This window comes from Aegilops tauschii, chromosome 7, assembly GCF_002575655.3.
Source record: "Aegilops tauschii subsp. strangulata cultivar AL8/78 chromosome 7, Aet v6.0, whole genome shotgun sequence".
NCBI classification, from domain to species: Eukaryota; Viridiplantae; Streptophyta; class Magnoliopsida; order Poales; family Poaceae; genus Aegilops; species Aegilops tauschii.
In genome coordinates, this window is record NC_053041.3 from 509,539,042 (window position 1) to 509,553,604 (window position 14,563).

The following is a 14,563-nucleotide window of genomic DNA, read 5'->3' on the forward strand; positions in this document are numbered from 1 at the left end:
GTCATTCTTGTTTTGCTTGCTATTTGCAAACCGTGCATCCGTTTCCGGTGATCCTTATATCGAGTTCAACCGAAATCATCTCATCTTTTCAGTGACATGTTTGGTTTGCCAAGTTACTGCCTTGTTCATCATTTTTCTTCCGGAGCACGCATTTGCATCGCATATCATATCTTGCATATCATTCATGTATTGCATCATGTTGCTTGTGCATTTCCCGTGATTGATTGTGGTTCCATTTCTTGTGTTCTTGTCTTGGGTAGAGCCGGGAGACGAGTTCGTGAACGAGGAACCTGTTGAGTACGCTTACGAGGATCAAGCTTTCGACAACTCTGAGAACCTTGCAGGCAAGATGGCCACCCCTCGAAATCACTTCTATCTTTGCTTTGCTAGTTGTTCACTCCTTTGCCATGCGGCGCGACCTACCATTTGCTATATCATGCCTCCCATATTGCCATGTCAAGCCTCTAACCATCCTTTCCTAGCAAACCGTTGTTTGGCTAAGTTACCGCTTTTGCTCAGCCCTTCTTATAGCGTTGCTAGTTGCAAGTGAAGATGAAGTTGGTTCCATGTTGGAACATGGATATGTTGGGATATCACAATATCTCTTATTATATTAATGCATCTATATTTTTGGTAAAGGGTGGAAGGCTCGGCCTTATGCCTGGTGTTTTGTTCCACTCTTGCCGCCCTAGTTTCCGTCATACCGGGATTATGTTCCTTGAGTTTGCGTTCCTTACGCGGTTGGGTGATTTATGGGACCCCCTTGACAGTTCGCCTTGAATAAAACTCCTCCAGCAAGGCCCAACTTTGGTTTTACCATTTGCCACCTAAGCCTTTTCCCCCGAGTTTTCGCGAGCCCGAGGGTCATCTTTATTTTTACCCCCGGGCCAGTGTTCCTCTGAGTGCTGGTCCAAACTAGAGCACCGTGCGGGACCGTCCCTTGGCAACTTGGGTTATGTTGGTACCTGTACGCTTCGCTTATCCGGTGTGCCCTGAGAACGAGATATGTGCAGCTCCTATCGGGATTTGTCGGCACATTCGGGTGGCTTTGCTAGTCTTGTTTTACCATTGTCGAAATGTCTTGTAAACCGGGATTCCGAGACTGATCGGGTCTTTCCGGGAGAAGGTTTATCCTTCGTTGACCGTGAGAGCTTATAATGGGCTAAGTTGGGACACCCCTGCAGGGTAATATCTTTCGAAAGCCGTGCCCGCGGTTATGAGGCAGATGGGAATTTGTTAATGTCCGGTTGTAGAGAACCTGTCACTTGACCCAGTTAAAATAGATCAATCGCGTGTGTAGCCGTGATGGTCTCTTCTCGGCGGAGTCCGGGAAGTGAACACGGTTTGAGTTATGAATGATGTAAGTAGGAGTTCAGGATCACTTCTTGGTCACTACTAGATGACGACCGTTCCGTTGCTTCTCTTCTCGCTCTCTTTCGCATATGTTAGCCACCATATATGCTTAGTGCCTGCTGCAGCTCCACCTCATTACACCATCCTTTCCGATAAGTTTAAATAGTCTTGATCTCGCGGGTGTGAGATTGCTGAGTCCTCGTGACTCACAGATTCTACCAAAAGTTGCAGGTTCCGACGATGTCAGTGCAGATGATGGGATCGACCTCAAGTGGGAGTTCGACGAGGAACGTGGTCGTTACTATGTGTCTTTTCCTGATGATCAGTAGTGGAGCCCAGTTGGGACGATCGGGGATCTAGCATTTGGGGTTATCTTATTTTCATTTGGATCTTGACCGTAGTCGGTATATGTGTGTATTTTGGTTGATGTATGAATTATATTTATGTATTGTGTGAAGTGGCGATGGTAAGCCAACTCTTTATCCCATTCTTGTTCATTACATGGGATTGTGTGAAGATGACCCTTCTTGCGACAAACCACAATGCGGTTATGCCTCTAAGTCGTGCCTCGACACGTGGGAGATATAGCCGCTTCGTGGGCGTAACATGAAATCTCTTGGAAACACCTTCTTCGCAGTATCAATCTTTCCTATAAAAAATATTCTAAAGACTTCGGTAAAGAGCCTGCAAATGGACTGGAGCAACGATATTGTCACTTTTTCACTTACACGAATATTACCAATAACAGTTTTTGAAAACGACTTGAGTCATCCATCCAAAAGGATGGGAAGCCTTGAGGATGAACACACTTGGACTAGCGATGATCCGCTAGAAGTGCGGGTCGTTGAATCAAGAGGATGGGAAGCCTTGAGGATGAACACACTTGGACTAGCGATGATCCGCTAGAAGTGCGGGTCGTTGAATCACAATATATTCGCCATGTTGTTAACGAAAGATTTCAAGTCCATAAAGAATTAAACCGATAAAAAAAGTTTGACACACTAACATAAGCTTATCAGATCCGAAGCGGATTTACGAGGGCAGAAAACTTCTTAATCTCATGGAACCGCCAAAGAATAAGAGTAAATTTATCCTCGCAAAATACGATGATCACTACAAAGAACGCAGAACTCTTGAAGATACGAGCTGCAGCTCTGAACGAAACCGTCGCGTCTCGTATAAAAAGTTAAAAACTGGTGGAGGAAGTAACGCAGGCAGCGCACGCCAAACTGGGCTGGCCCATGAGGCGTACCTGCGCGTTTCGCCACGAACTGGACGCGGTGAGCGTCCAATAGGAGGAGCTCTCACCTCAAGTCATACTCGCCCTAAAAAAAGAGCCATACTCACCGACCAGAGATCGCCGGTCATCTCCCCACTTCGCCGGCCACCACCCCCGCTCGATCCCTTTCCCAACCAACGCATCCACTGCTCCTCCAGCCGGGCAGAGCGGAGGCGGCCGCTCGCGCGCGACGGCGGGTGCCGGCCACCTCCCCCAACCCTTAACCTCCCCAGTCCCCACCTCGCCGGCCACCGCCCCCGCACGGTGCACGCCCGCCTCCTCTCCACTTCTCTGCGGACGTCGCTCGCCGTCTCTGTTTCCTGCCGATCTCACTTCACCATCGACAGCAGGCCTACGGTGAGTGCGCTCTGTTTATACATTTTCTGCTAGATTTAATCTATCTACCTGCTTCGTTCTCTGTCCTGTGATGTGCCATCCCGTTTCTGTTAATTGAGTTCAAATTCCATGTTTTTTCTCTTTCTCTCTACCGCTAATGCCTATAAGTCAGCAACGCATGTAGAAGCACACATCAACCACAATTTAATGAGTTCATAAGTAGATCCATATTGCCAGGAGTACCTTGAGGAACAGGTATGATAAAAAAAGTAAAAAATATCCTTACCTTGAGTCCATATTCTCCATCCCATAGATTGAACCTGTGTCTATACTGAACTTGTTTGCCATTGATTGAACTTGTGTGCATTTTGCACAGTAAGTTCCATATCAAAGGTTCCGCAAGATCTCACTCACAAGTCACAAATCACTGCTGAGGGATCATCCTTGTTTATCCAAGGCCAGAGTTGACGCCCATATTGATGTGACCAACTTGCTGGACATGTTCCTTATTTATACGAGCAATGAGGGTTTTGTCGATGAGTTTGCTTAGTACTACTTCCGTAACTACATATAAGACGTTTTTGCAGTTCAAATTGATGACACGGGCAACAGTAATTAGTGAATGCCTCATGGATAATAAGATGTTATTACTGTTCTTTTTAATATTAGTTTCCTGTTTTCTCAGTCTTGCAATCAGAGTCGGGCTTATACAGCAGAAATGTTTTGGACTTGAGTCGTTGAATGGTCTTTGTGAACACAGATCGATATATGCTGTAGGATAGATGACACAGTTTGTTTTAACCCGGGATGCATGCCTAAGGTTATTGCAAGTGGTAGCTACTGTGAGAATACTGCTATTTCCTGACTAGAGTTAAATTTGTGCATTGCTGTTATACGCTTGGTAGGAAGAAATGATATCTAATATGTTGTGCTAGGTTTTTATTTGTATTCCAGCATATAAGGTTTGCATGTAGATATGATGTTAATTTCCCTCCTTTCATCCCCTTATGTCATTTGCCTTTCATCCCTTTGCTGAACATTTATACATCACCGCCTAAGCAAACAGTCATCTTTCCAACACACTTAACTAAGAACACATGCCGTTATATCTTTCATCTTTCGAGAGCACTTGACAATGGTTCATATAGCATTGTCTTTACCAAATCCATGGTTTCCTGAACATGAAAACTTTCTTAAACACCATGCCTATCAAAGTATTCCAATCTAAAAGGTCCACACAAAATTTTATGGAACTGGAGGTCGAACTCAACATATAAATGCAAGTTATAATCATGTTTTTTACCATTCACATCGATATACTGATGCATTATATGATGTCTAATGCTTTCATACAGCAATATATTGTTTAAGTGGAAACCATGATACTTCGTCCACTCGTTAAAGAACTCTATCCAGCTTTGACCAAAGATACCATCACGAGTTTCTGGATTACATGTATTAAAAGGAAATGACATCCGTATATTTGAGATATAAATTGAAATCGTACCTTCATTTTTTTTCCTACTACTTATGGTAGAAGTATTGCAGAAAATTTAGCGATTGAAGCTGCATATTCTTGACTTTGAAATGTAATAAGCACTATTATTTTATTTTCTACCGATTGTGTACCAGAGATTTGGGACTAAAATCATAAGCGAAAGGACTGAATTGAATGTTGAAAGTTGTTACGAGAATCCCAAATCTCCACTCTGCTAAATCTGCAAATCCATGATCCGCTGGGGTTTCAAGTGACAACCCATTTAGCACTGGTGCCAGCCCGTTCGCATGGAGAAGCTGGCCAAGGTCAGGGTAGTCGATTCGGGATGAGCTTGGGAACAGAGGAGAGGCCGGCCGGCACCGATGGCGAGGACCACCCCATCATTGTGATGCTCGGCTGGGGAAACGGAGGTGTCCGGGAGGTTTAGGGCGAAGCACTGGATCGATTTTGTGGGTTTACAGGAAGGCACACGTGGTAGGTTGGGGGTTGGTGACAACGGGTGGATCCGAGGGTCACCTGCCGGAGCGGGAGGACGGTAGTGGTGCTGGGCTGTGCTGGCGTGAGTGTCTCTCTTCCTTACACGCGTTGGCGAGCTAGGGGCGGTTCAGCCGTGGGTGAGAACTTGGCTTCGGGGCACGTCAGGAGCAGGATGGCTGGAGGTCCGAAGAGAAGCTCGTGGCGGCGAGCTCGGAGCTTAGGCGGCGGGTTCGATCATCCGCCCATCCTCTCACGTCGGCAGCTGTTCCTCTTCGTTTCCCAGAAGACGAAGGGCACCGGCGAGGAAACCGACAAGAGTTGTACGGGCATTTTTTTTGCCGCTTTGAGAAAGAAAGGAGAGAATAGGCGCCGAACCGGTACGCTGTTACTTGGCGGTGGCAGCACTTCGTAATCTTTTCAACTCCACTGAAAACGATTTCCTGGATCCAGGAAAATGTCGCTCCGCATTTTTACTGTGGCAGTGTTGAAACAATTCCCTGGATCCGGGAAAACGTTTGGTTGGGCTCCACCGAGTAGGCTGAGCACGGAGCTGGAGAACTTCCGAACAGGTCCTTATGGTTTATAATACAAGTATTATGCCATTGTTTCTATTTGTTCTACTTCTACATGTTCATTCAGTTGGTTCTTGCATGCAGAAAGGAACTCCTGATGAGCTTCACTGAATAATCTTTATAAATCCTTTCTTGGTCATATACTGAAGAAAAATCTTTATAAATCATTTCTTGATCATATAATGAAGAAAAATCTTGATAAACGGTTTCTTGGTCATTTAATGAAATTTGAGTTCTTACCTGAGGGTGATCACATGAAATGCCTAATGTCCATTATCAAGCATTACCATAGCATATTTAGATAGTCTCCTATCTGGATGACTTCAATTTTATGAACCATGTCATCATCTGGAAAGCTTTACACAACCAATACAAACTGTAGCTCCACCAGATCCAAATGCTCCTCTTTGGAACATGCTCGAGAATATTGCATTAACACCTGAAGATAGGATGGCAGTAGGGATGCACCTTTGCAAGCCAGAGTTTCAAGTTCATTGTAGCTTCCTTATAAGCATGGGTGAGGATTACATCTCATGTTGGGTGTTGAATCATTTATCCGGTGATGATCCTGCTGATGGCCGTACCGATGATCCTATTGATGACCGTACTGATGATCCTACTAATGGTCGTACTGATGATCCTGCTAATATTTAAGTGATTGTTGATTACAAAAGATAAGTACATGGTTGACGGAGTTTCCTTTTGGTGGACTTCTGGTTATGTGATTGATGCACTATTGTGTTCAAACAATCTAAAGTACTGATCTGGTAGGAAATGTGACTTTTGGACATGTTAGCGGTTAACAATCTAAGTACTGATCTGTTCAATATCTTCAAGGTATGATGTAAACTGAGACCTGAAATGTAATGATAATTGGATTTGGTTATGTTTGGTCTTATCTGATTATTAATTCACTCCTGTAATACGTGACCAACAAGTGGTGAGTGTAACCCAGGGAAAAAATGAACCAAACACTGCGTGGAGCTTCTATCCACACAGACATATCTTCAGGACATCAACCAAACACGGCCTAGGATTCTTTGTGTGCCTGCCTGGGAAATTTGTTAAGCACACTCAGGTTACTCTCAGGCAGGGAATATTCTCAGGCACGTTGCTCAGGGTAGCAATCAAACAGCCCCTAAGTGATTCATGCAGCCCATATTGGCAAAAATAGCTACTTCTCAGTTTCTTTCCGAGAATGACATTTCTCTGTTTTCTTCATCCTTTGGTGATGATTTCATATTTCGTGGTTTCATATTAGTCATTTCTCAGCTATTCTGTCTTATCTTGTATAACTTTGGTCATTTTTTGTACTTGTACTCACTGTATGTGTTTCCAATGCTGATACTGCAGTATGGCGGCCAGACGCAACATTCCTTATTCTGTTCTTCCTACAGAGGACAGGGATGAGGACAATATTGACCGTCGGTTCACATACACCCCAAAATCCTTGAGGAGGATCCCATGGAAGTCGATTGCCCTAGCCTTATTCCTCCTCTTCCTGGGAAGCTCTCTTCTGTTCCTTTCGTATTTTATATTCACAGGTCACATGGAGGGTGATAGCACTCAGGTGTATGGTCTATTGTTCCTGGGTATCCTTGCCTTTCTTCCTGGTATGTCAATTATACAATTATATCACTTCAGTTTCCATATTGTGATTGATATGCCACTGTTTCATCTTCCAGAGTGAATATTGTCTTATTCAAATTATTCGATGAATATTCCTATAAAAACAATGGCCACTTTCATATGCTTCCTGTAAAAACTTCCTATGTAAACAATGGCCACTTGCACCACTGGAGTAATTAAGCATGGTGCAGTTTTTTCCTCTTCTCATTACATATGTATATACTTCCTATACAAATAGGACCCCTCTAGCTGGCGACCGTTCACCAGCTAGGGGTGGGTGGCATTTGCGAACTGCCGGGATGGCAGTTTTAGTGTTTTTGGGGATGGCAGTTTTAGTGTTTTTGGGGATGGCATTTTTGCAAATAGCATGGCATTTGTTTGATTTTAGTGCAGTTTTCATCCAAAAACTGCCACCATCAGATCTTGATCGTGTGACGTGTGGGGCGTTCGTTGGGGGCGTTCCTGGTGACCATTCGCCAGGTAACATTACAATACAAATAATGTGTCCACTTGTATTGATGGAGTATGTGAGACAAGGTTTACTGTTGATATATAACTGTAACTGGTATAGGCTCTTCCATTTTTAGACGAAGCAGGCCTATTTTCGCATCTCAATTATTATGCTGAAAACAGAACTTTTCCCATTCTTCTGCATCTCTACTGTTACGCTGGAACCAAATTATCTCACTCTTAAGCATCTCATCTATAGAACCGTTCCACTTTCCAAACGAGTATAATTTTTACATGTACATATTTACATTGCTTATGCAGGATTTTATGAGACCCGAGTTGCATACTATTCATGGAGAGGAGCACCAGGCTACACCTTTGCATCCATTCCTGATTATTAGCCTTTGATTTTAACTCATCTACTGGGCAGTAAAGATAAACAGCAAGAACAAAAAAATGAAACTTCATCGAGAAAGGAATGAGCACGTATTGTTATGTTAGTACTGCAAGTATTTGACATGTAGGTGAAGCCACCTTCTGTTGACTCTGTTGTCACATAAAGATGTTTCGTCAGGCAAGCAAGACATGTGCTGCAGAGCTAAAGCTGCTCTCTTGTGCTTTGCTTGCTTGTTCATAGCTCTGTGGATTGGTGTTTTGGAGTGACTTAAGATATTAGTGATACGATTTTAGTATATTAACCTGTAAATATATATTCTTAGGGCTTTGTTCTGTTTTGCTTGCTGAAGAGGCTATATTTTACCCCATACTAAATATGTAGTTTCTATCAATTGCATTATCGTTTCAGTACTTTCTTTGGATGCTGATACTTGAACCGTATGTAAGTATGCCAATTCTCAGCAAGATTGTTATGCATTTTTAGTGTAGGACAAAGATTGTATTGCATTATTTGGTTTCAGATGACCTGCTGCACTTGTATTCCTATACAACAGAATTCACTGTTAAGATTGGTACACATCTGTATGTTGTAAAAAGGTAAAAGATTGCTTGTTCTCATTCTTATCCTGAAAATGCAACACCCAGTTTATCCACTGTGCTCAAGAGCATGCTAGGTTTGCCATTCTGAACCCTAAAATGCTAGAGCGATTATGTGACGCATCGGCTTGGAGAGTTTGTTTGAAGTCCATGGAAACGTACCTGCCAAAAGTAAGTTTCACCTCACGAGTTACCTGCATTTTTACAGCAAGTTTCATCCGTAGTTGACGCTTTTGTTGCCGGCGCTGGTTTAACTGGCGTTGTCACGATTTAATCTTGGGACAATCTAACGTGTGCTACGACTCTCTTCATGGAAAATTTCCCTGCAGAGAGAGGATGCGCATGCAGTTATATGGCCACACGGACACACCCCAAGCAAGAGCAAGGAGAATTCGAGTAGCTGGCTGGCCCTGGCCGCGCGTTCCATCTCCTGAACGTGTTACGCCATCTGCTAACCACGGGACCATCAAGTTCAACAGCTCATTTTGACACGGACACGCACACATGGGTTAAACTAAGTTATCAGTACTGATGCGATCACTTTCTACTTTCTACCGGTACCAAATATAGTCCGGCAAACAAACAAAAAAAAACTATTCTAAAGGTTTCTTTCTAAAGCTGCATTGACGATTGGGCACATGGGAGACTGGGAATCAAACCAGCAATTGACGATCAATCGGTTGCCGTTGATCTTCATATCTCATGGCGAGAATGGTCGAGAGGGTGACGGGATCCTCCGGGAAAAACGGGATGCAGGCTGCAACCGTGTCAACGCCCCTTTGGAATGGAAAAGAAAAAAAAAGCCATGGCATCGAAGAAAATGATGCCTTCAAGACGAGTGCCCAACCAGCTCCATCCGCGGCCCACCGGCTACTGTTTGGCGTGGAGTGTCTCTATTCTACTCCTTTCGTTTCAAAATAAGTGTCGCAACCTTAGGACAGAGGAAGTACTATCTTCACATCCACATGGGTGAATACAATATTATGTTCACAGTTTTGTGCCATATGGATCGTCCAATATCATTATCATCAATTTTTTAGAAGAGCCCCGGATCTGCTCTTCCTGTAATAAGTGCACCAAGCAATGCTGTCCTTGATCGACAGATCACTTCATGGTTCAGTTTTTAAAAATTCATGGCGCCGGCGGTGTAGCCGCCACCACCCACCCATCCACCCACCAGGTCTTGCAAATCGCATTCAGCCATTGACACCGTGCGCTGTACGTCGTCGTCGCAGGCAGAATCCAATCCATCGTCGCAGAAAAACAACAGCCCGAGAAGCCCTGCGGCGTTAACTACTCGCTCGACACCACACCACCCGGCGGCAGGCAGCCTCTCTCTCACACACACACAGCCCGGTGGTTGACTACTACCTACCCACTACTCTACTCACTGAGCAGAGCAGCTTTCGGGGCGCGATCCAGGAAGCCAGGAACGGCAAGCCGGCGCCGCGGCGGTGGCTCCATCGCGACGACAAGAAATGGCCACCGCCCTCCGCCCTCCCCGGCTCCCAGGTGCGTCCGCCCGTGCATGACCCCTCATCCCGCCCGATCCCTTCTCCTCCTCGCTCGAAAGTCAAAACCGTTTCGATCCGTAGGGTTTGATTCGGTTTATGCGGGCTTGGATTCCAAGGATTTTTTTTCTCTCACCATGTTATTTGGTTCTAGTTGTGCTGTTATTAACTTACTCCAGTCCCAACTCCCAGGCTAATCCAACAGCTCCTCAATCCTCAAAGCTTTCTTGTTTCTTTGGAGTTTCAGATAATACTAGATGTCTAGCTTGTTAGTGGATGCAGTTTCAGATAATAGATGAACCGAGAGAGAGAGAGAGAGCATAGGTGATGACACTAAAAAAAAAGGAAAATCTATTATCTGCAATGTGTGTAAGCTGGTTATTGCCGGCCGGCGATCTTTGTTCAAGAAAAGAACGTGAGGCCATTCCCAACACGGGTCGATATCAAGAAGGGCTATCTGTATCTATCTGTGGAGCTGGATACAGATGGGAGATGGCAAAATCATTTTGGTTAGGCGTCAAGTCAACGTCGGTAATGTCGTTGGATGAATGCAGAGCAGAACAGTGTAGATGATGGGCACGCACGCTTGTGTCGTTGGCACCTACCAACAATCCATTCCATTCCATGAAAGATTATCAATATTTTTTAGATCGACAACATTGTCAATGCTTATTATTCGGTCTGAAATCATTAAGCACATCTAATCTGTGTTAATTAGTCATTATACGTAATTGTTTCAGTTACTAGATTTTTCACCCTCGTGATTTCTGAATCCTGGCGTTGCGAACACCACCTGCATTGCAGCAGTCCCGGAGCAAGCTTCCTCGCTTCATCGCTTACCCAAGCACAGAGTTGCTGTCACTGGGCGTAGGAGCTTCGCCGCCAGGGCCGGCTCGTATCCAGGCAACGTGGGCGTCCCGAAGCAATGGTACAACCTCATCGCCGACCTGCCGGTGAAGCCGCCGCCGATGCTGCACCCGGGGACGCACCAGCCGCTCAACCCCAGCGACCTGGCCCCTCTCTTCCCCGACGAGCTCATCAGGCAGGAGCTCACGGAGGAGCGCTTCATCGACATACCCGACGAGGTCCGGGATGTCTACGAGCTCTGGCGCCCGACGCCGCTGATCAGGTACAGAAAAGAACCTGCGCTTTTCGCTCTGGATGCAGGGTTCAGGGGAACGTGGAGTGAGGTGTTTGCGGTGGTGATATGGCAGGGCCAAGAGGCTGGAGAAGCTGCTCGGCACGCCGGCGAAGATCTACTACAAGTACGAAGGCACTAGCCCGGCGGGGTCGCACAAGGGCAACACCGCCGTGCCGCAGGCGTGGTACAACGCCGCGGCGGGGGTCAAGAACGTGGTCACCGAGACCGGCGCCGGCCAGTGGGGCAGCGCGCTCTCCTTCGCCAGCACCCTCTTCGGCCTCAACTGCGAGGTGTGGCAGGTGCGCGCGTCCTACGACCAGAAGCCGTACCGGAGGCTGATGATGGAGACGTGGGGCGCCAAGGTGCACCCGTCGCCGTCGGACGTGACGGAGGCCGGCAGGAGGCTCCTGGCGGCGGACCCGAGCAGCCCGGGGAGCCTCGGGATGGCCATCTCCGAGGCGGTGGAGGTCGCGGCCACCAACGCCGACACCAAGTACTGCCTCGGTAGCGTGCTCAACCACGTCCTGCTGCACCAGACCGTCATCGGCGAGGAGTGCCTGGAGCAGCTGGCGGCCATCGGCGACACACCGGACGTCGTCATCGGCTGCACCGGCGGCGGCTCCAACTTCGGCGGGCTCGCCTTCCCCTTCATGCGCGAGAAGCTGGCCGGCAGGATGAACCCGCAGTTCAAGGCCGTGGAGCCCGCCGCGTGCCCCACGCTCACCAAGGGCGTCTACGCCTACGACTACGGCGACACGGCCGGGCTGACGCCGCTGATGAAGATGCACACCCTCGGCCACGACTTTGTCCCCGATCCCATCCATGCAGGTCTTGATCACTGCAACTCCTGTCTCCATTAATTGGCTTCCTGCTCTGTTTACTGATGCAAAGCCATTTGTGCAGGTGGGCTTCGCTACCATGGAATGGCGCCTCTGATCTCCCATGTGTACGAGCTCGGGTTCATGGAGGCCATGTCCATACAGCAAACTGAGTGCTTCGAAGGTACTGCTCATTAACTCACTTTGTTGTTCTGATCATGATCAGTGAACAACTTTTCTTTAACTGTATGAGATGAAACAGCATCTCTGAATTTTGCTGTTGAATTCTCGTCTCTTGCCATATATCTGAACTCAGACATTCCTTGTGTTCGTTGATGAATTATCTGCAGCTGCATTGCAATTTGCACGGACGGAGGGCATCATCCCAGCGCCGGAGCCGACGCACGCGATCGCGGCGGCGATCAGGGAAGCGCTGGAGTGCAAGAGGACCGGGGAGGAGAAGGTCATCCTCATTGCCATGTGCGGCCACGGCCACTTCGACCTCGCCGCCTACGACCGGTACCTGAGAGGCGACATGATTGATCTCTCACACTCCGCTGAGAAGCTCAAGGAGTCTCTGGGTGCCATTCCCAAAGTCTGATGTTAGAGATTCAGAGATTTATAGAAGAACGGTGTGGGAAGTGGGAATACAATAAGATGAACAATGTGGCGCTTTCTTGGTGCATGGCACAAATAAATTTGATCAATAAATGGCCGATGCATAAGAATGTTTCTAGAAACTTTTGGAAACGAGCCAAAAGTAAAAAGTCGTGTGTACCAAAAGCCTTATCCCAAACACTTTGATGCAGTTTTGTATCCTCAAGGTTATAAGGTTCCTGATTTTGTCAAATTTAATGGAGAGGGCACGAAAACAACATGGAAGCATGTTAGTCAGTATCTAGCGCAGTTGGGTGAAGCATGTTTCATAGAAGAATTGAAAGTGTGTTTATTTCCATTATCTTTAACTGGCACCGCATTTTCATGGTTTGCTGCTTTACCACATGGTTCAATTCTCTTATGGTCGCAATTAGAGCAAAAGTTTCATGATCACTTTTATAGCGGCGATAATGAGATTAAGTTGTCACATCTTACATCGGTTAGGCAAAAACATGATGAATCGGTCACCGATTATGTCAAGAGATTTAGACATATAAAAAACCGATGTTTTAGCTTGGTGATAACTGAGAGAGACTTGGCGGATCTTGTTCTTAATGGTTTAAAAACTCACGTTAAAGAGAGGCTAGAAAGTTATGAGTTTTTGAATATTAACCAAGTCTAACAAAAAGTTTTGGCTCAAGAGAATCGAAGTAAAGAGGTTCATAGGTCTACAACCGATCGTCCTAGAATGCATATGGTTGAATACAATGATGATAATTCACACGATGAGGTTGATGTCTATACTACTGAGTTTGTTTGGTCATCAAAGGCCAAACCCTATACATGCAATGCTCTTAAGCCGATTCGCAAGAATCGTGATGAAGAGATGAAGTTCACTTTTGATATATCTAAGTGTGATAGAATATTTGATGCTTTCTTGCAAGACAAGATGATTAGAATATCACACACCATAGCGCCGTTTGAGGAGCTAAAACGGCGTGCTTATTGCAAGTACCATAATTCATTTTCTCATGCTACTAACGATTGCAATGTTTTTCGACGACAAATACAATCAGCCACTAATGACGAACGATTGAATTTTGCTGAGATGCAAGTTGATGAATAGCCCTTCCCGATAAACACCATGGATTTGGAGGGAAAGAAAATGTTAATTCGGTCTAGCATGGCCGAATCTGGTAATAAAGATAATGTTGTTATTGGTGAACCCAGGAAAGGCAAGGAGGGCGACAAAGTCTTGGGAAGAGAGGTTATGCTTGATAAGCAACCCGATGGCAAGGAAGTATTGAAGATCACTATAAAAAATCATGCACTCGGGGGGGGGGGGGGGGGGGCAACCACAAGTACAAGAAGATACTCATGTTAAATTTATCAAGCCCAAGAATTCAGAAGTTGGCAAGTGGGAAAAGAGTGAAGCTAAGCGCAAGCGAATCAAGCCAACTTTTGATATGTTGCTATCGAGATATGCAAGTCAAGCGGCCGGTTCTAGCTCTAATCGATTCTGAAGCAAGAGTTTCGACGCTATGCAAGGTCATATGGGTCATGGACACCGACACCATGGGTGTCACAAACCCCGTATGCGCCATATTACATGAGAGACTTCAGTAGAGGATGGGGGCAGCCCCCAATGGCTCCTTATGCTTTTCATATGGGGTGGGCAGCACCTAGAAGGCCTGCTCGCGAGAGGCTTTATTATCCCGCACAAGGCCGTTTGAGCTATGGTGCTAATCGGCCAACAAAAATTTCTCCAATCAAGGCCAATAAAAAAGTGTCGCGTATTAAGTCACCTAATGCGGAAATTTCAGAATGCAACAAGCAAAAGAAGATCAAAAGGCCGATTGTTGGTAATCTTGCTACTTCTAATGGTGATATTGTTATTGTTCGGCAGGGT

General features: G+C 46.0%; 2 protein-coding genes across 4 annotated transcripts; both read left to right on the forward strand.

The window, feature by feature from the left end:
• Positions 1-2,553: 2,553 nt before the first annotated feature.
• LOC109767968 (uncharacterized) lies at positions 2,554-8,401 on the forward strand. Of its 2 annotated transcripts, XM_040394382.3 has the most exons (4): positions 2,650-2,989; positions 6,869-7,128; positions 7,565-7,624; positions 7,916-8,382. In XM_040394382.3, exons 2-4 carry the CDS (start codon positions 6,870-6,872, stop codon positions 7,993-7,995), a joined length of 399 nt encoding a protein of 132 aa, XP_040250316.1. In that variant the 5' UTR covers positions 2,650-2,989; position 6,869; the 3' UTR covers positions 7,996-8,382. The 2 variants fall into 2 exon arrangements, with proteins under 2 accessions (XP_020182295.1, XP_040250316.1); XM_020326706.4 differs by lacking the exon at positions 7,565-7,624 and having other exon boundaries at positions 2,554-2,989; positions 7,916-8,401.
• A 1,241-nt stretch (positions 8,402-9,642) lies between these two features.
• LOC109767967 (uncharacterized) lies at positions 9,643-12,954 on the forward strand. 2 transcript variants are annotated; one of them, XM_020326704.4, is made up of 5 exons: positions 9,643-10,099; positions 10,903-11,227; positions 11,313-12,067; positions 12,143-12,241; positions 12,408-12,954. In XM_020326704.4, exons 1-5 carry the CDS (start codon positions 10,066-10,068, stop codon positions 12,656-12,658), a joined length of 1,464 nt encoding a protein of 487 aa, XP_020182293.1. In that variant the 5' UTR covers positions 9,643-10,065; the 3' UTR covers positions 12,659-12,954. The 2 variants fall into 2 exon arrangements, with proteins under 2 accessions (XP_020182293.1, XP_020182294.1); XM_020326705.4 differs by having other exon boundaries at positions 9,676-10,099; positions 10,906-11,227.
• The last annotated feature ends 1,609 nt before the right edge of the window (positions 12,955-14,563 follow it).

What these genes read in the sequence shown, in the direction of transcription:
- LOC109767968 (XM_040394382.3), top strand. Translation starts at nt 6,870, where the DNA reads ATGGCGGCCAGACGCAACATTCCTTATTCTGTTCTTCCTACAGAGGAC. An exon ending in TATCCTTGCCTTTCTTCCTG is followed by an intron (nt 7,129 to 7,564) that starts GTATGTCAATTA and finishes TGCCACCATCAG; the next exon opens with ATCTTGATCGTGTGACGTGT. An exon ending in TCCTGGTGACCATTCGCCAG is followed by an intron (nt 7,625 to 7,915) that starts GTAACATTACAA and finishes TTGCTTATGCAG; the next exon opens with GATTTTATGAGACCCGAGTT.
- LOC109767967 (XM_020326704.4), top strand. Translation starts at nt 10,066, where the DNA reads ATGGCCACCGCCCTCCGCCCTCCCCGGCTCCCAG. An exon ending in CCCCGATCCCATCCATGCAG is followed by an intron (nt 12,068 to 12,142) that starts GTCTTGATCACT and finishes CCATTTGTGCAG; the next exon opens with GTGGGCTTCGCTACCATGGA. An exon ending in GCAAACTGAGTGCTTCGAAG is followed by an intron (nt 12,242 to 12,407) that starts GTACTGCTCATT and finishes AATTATCTGCAG; the next exon opens with CTGCATTGCAATTTGCACGG.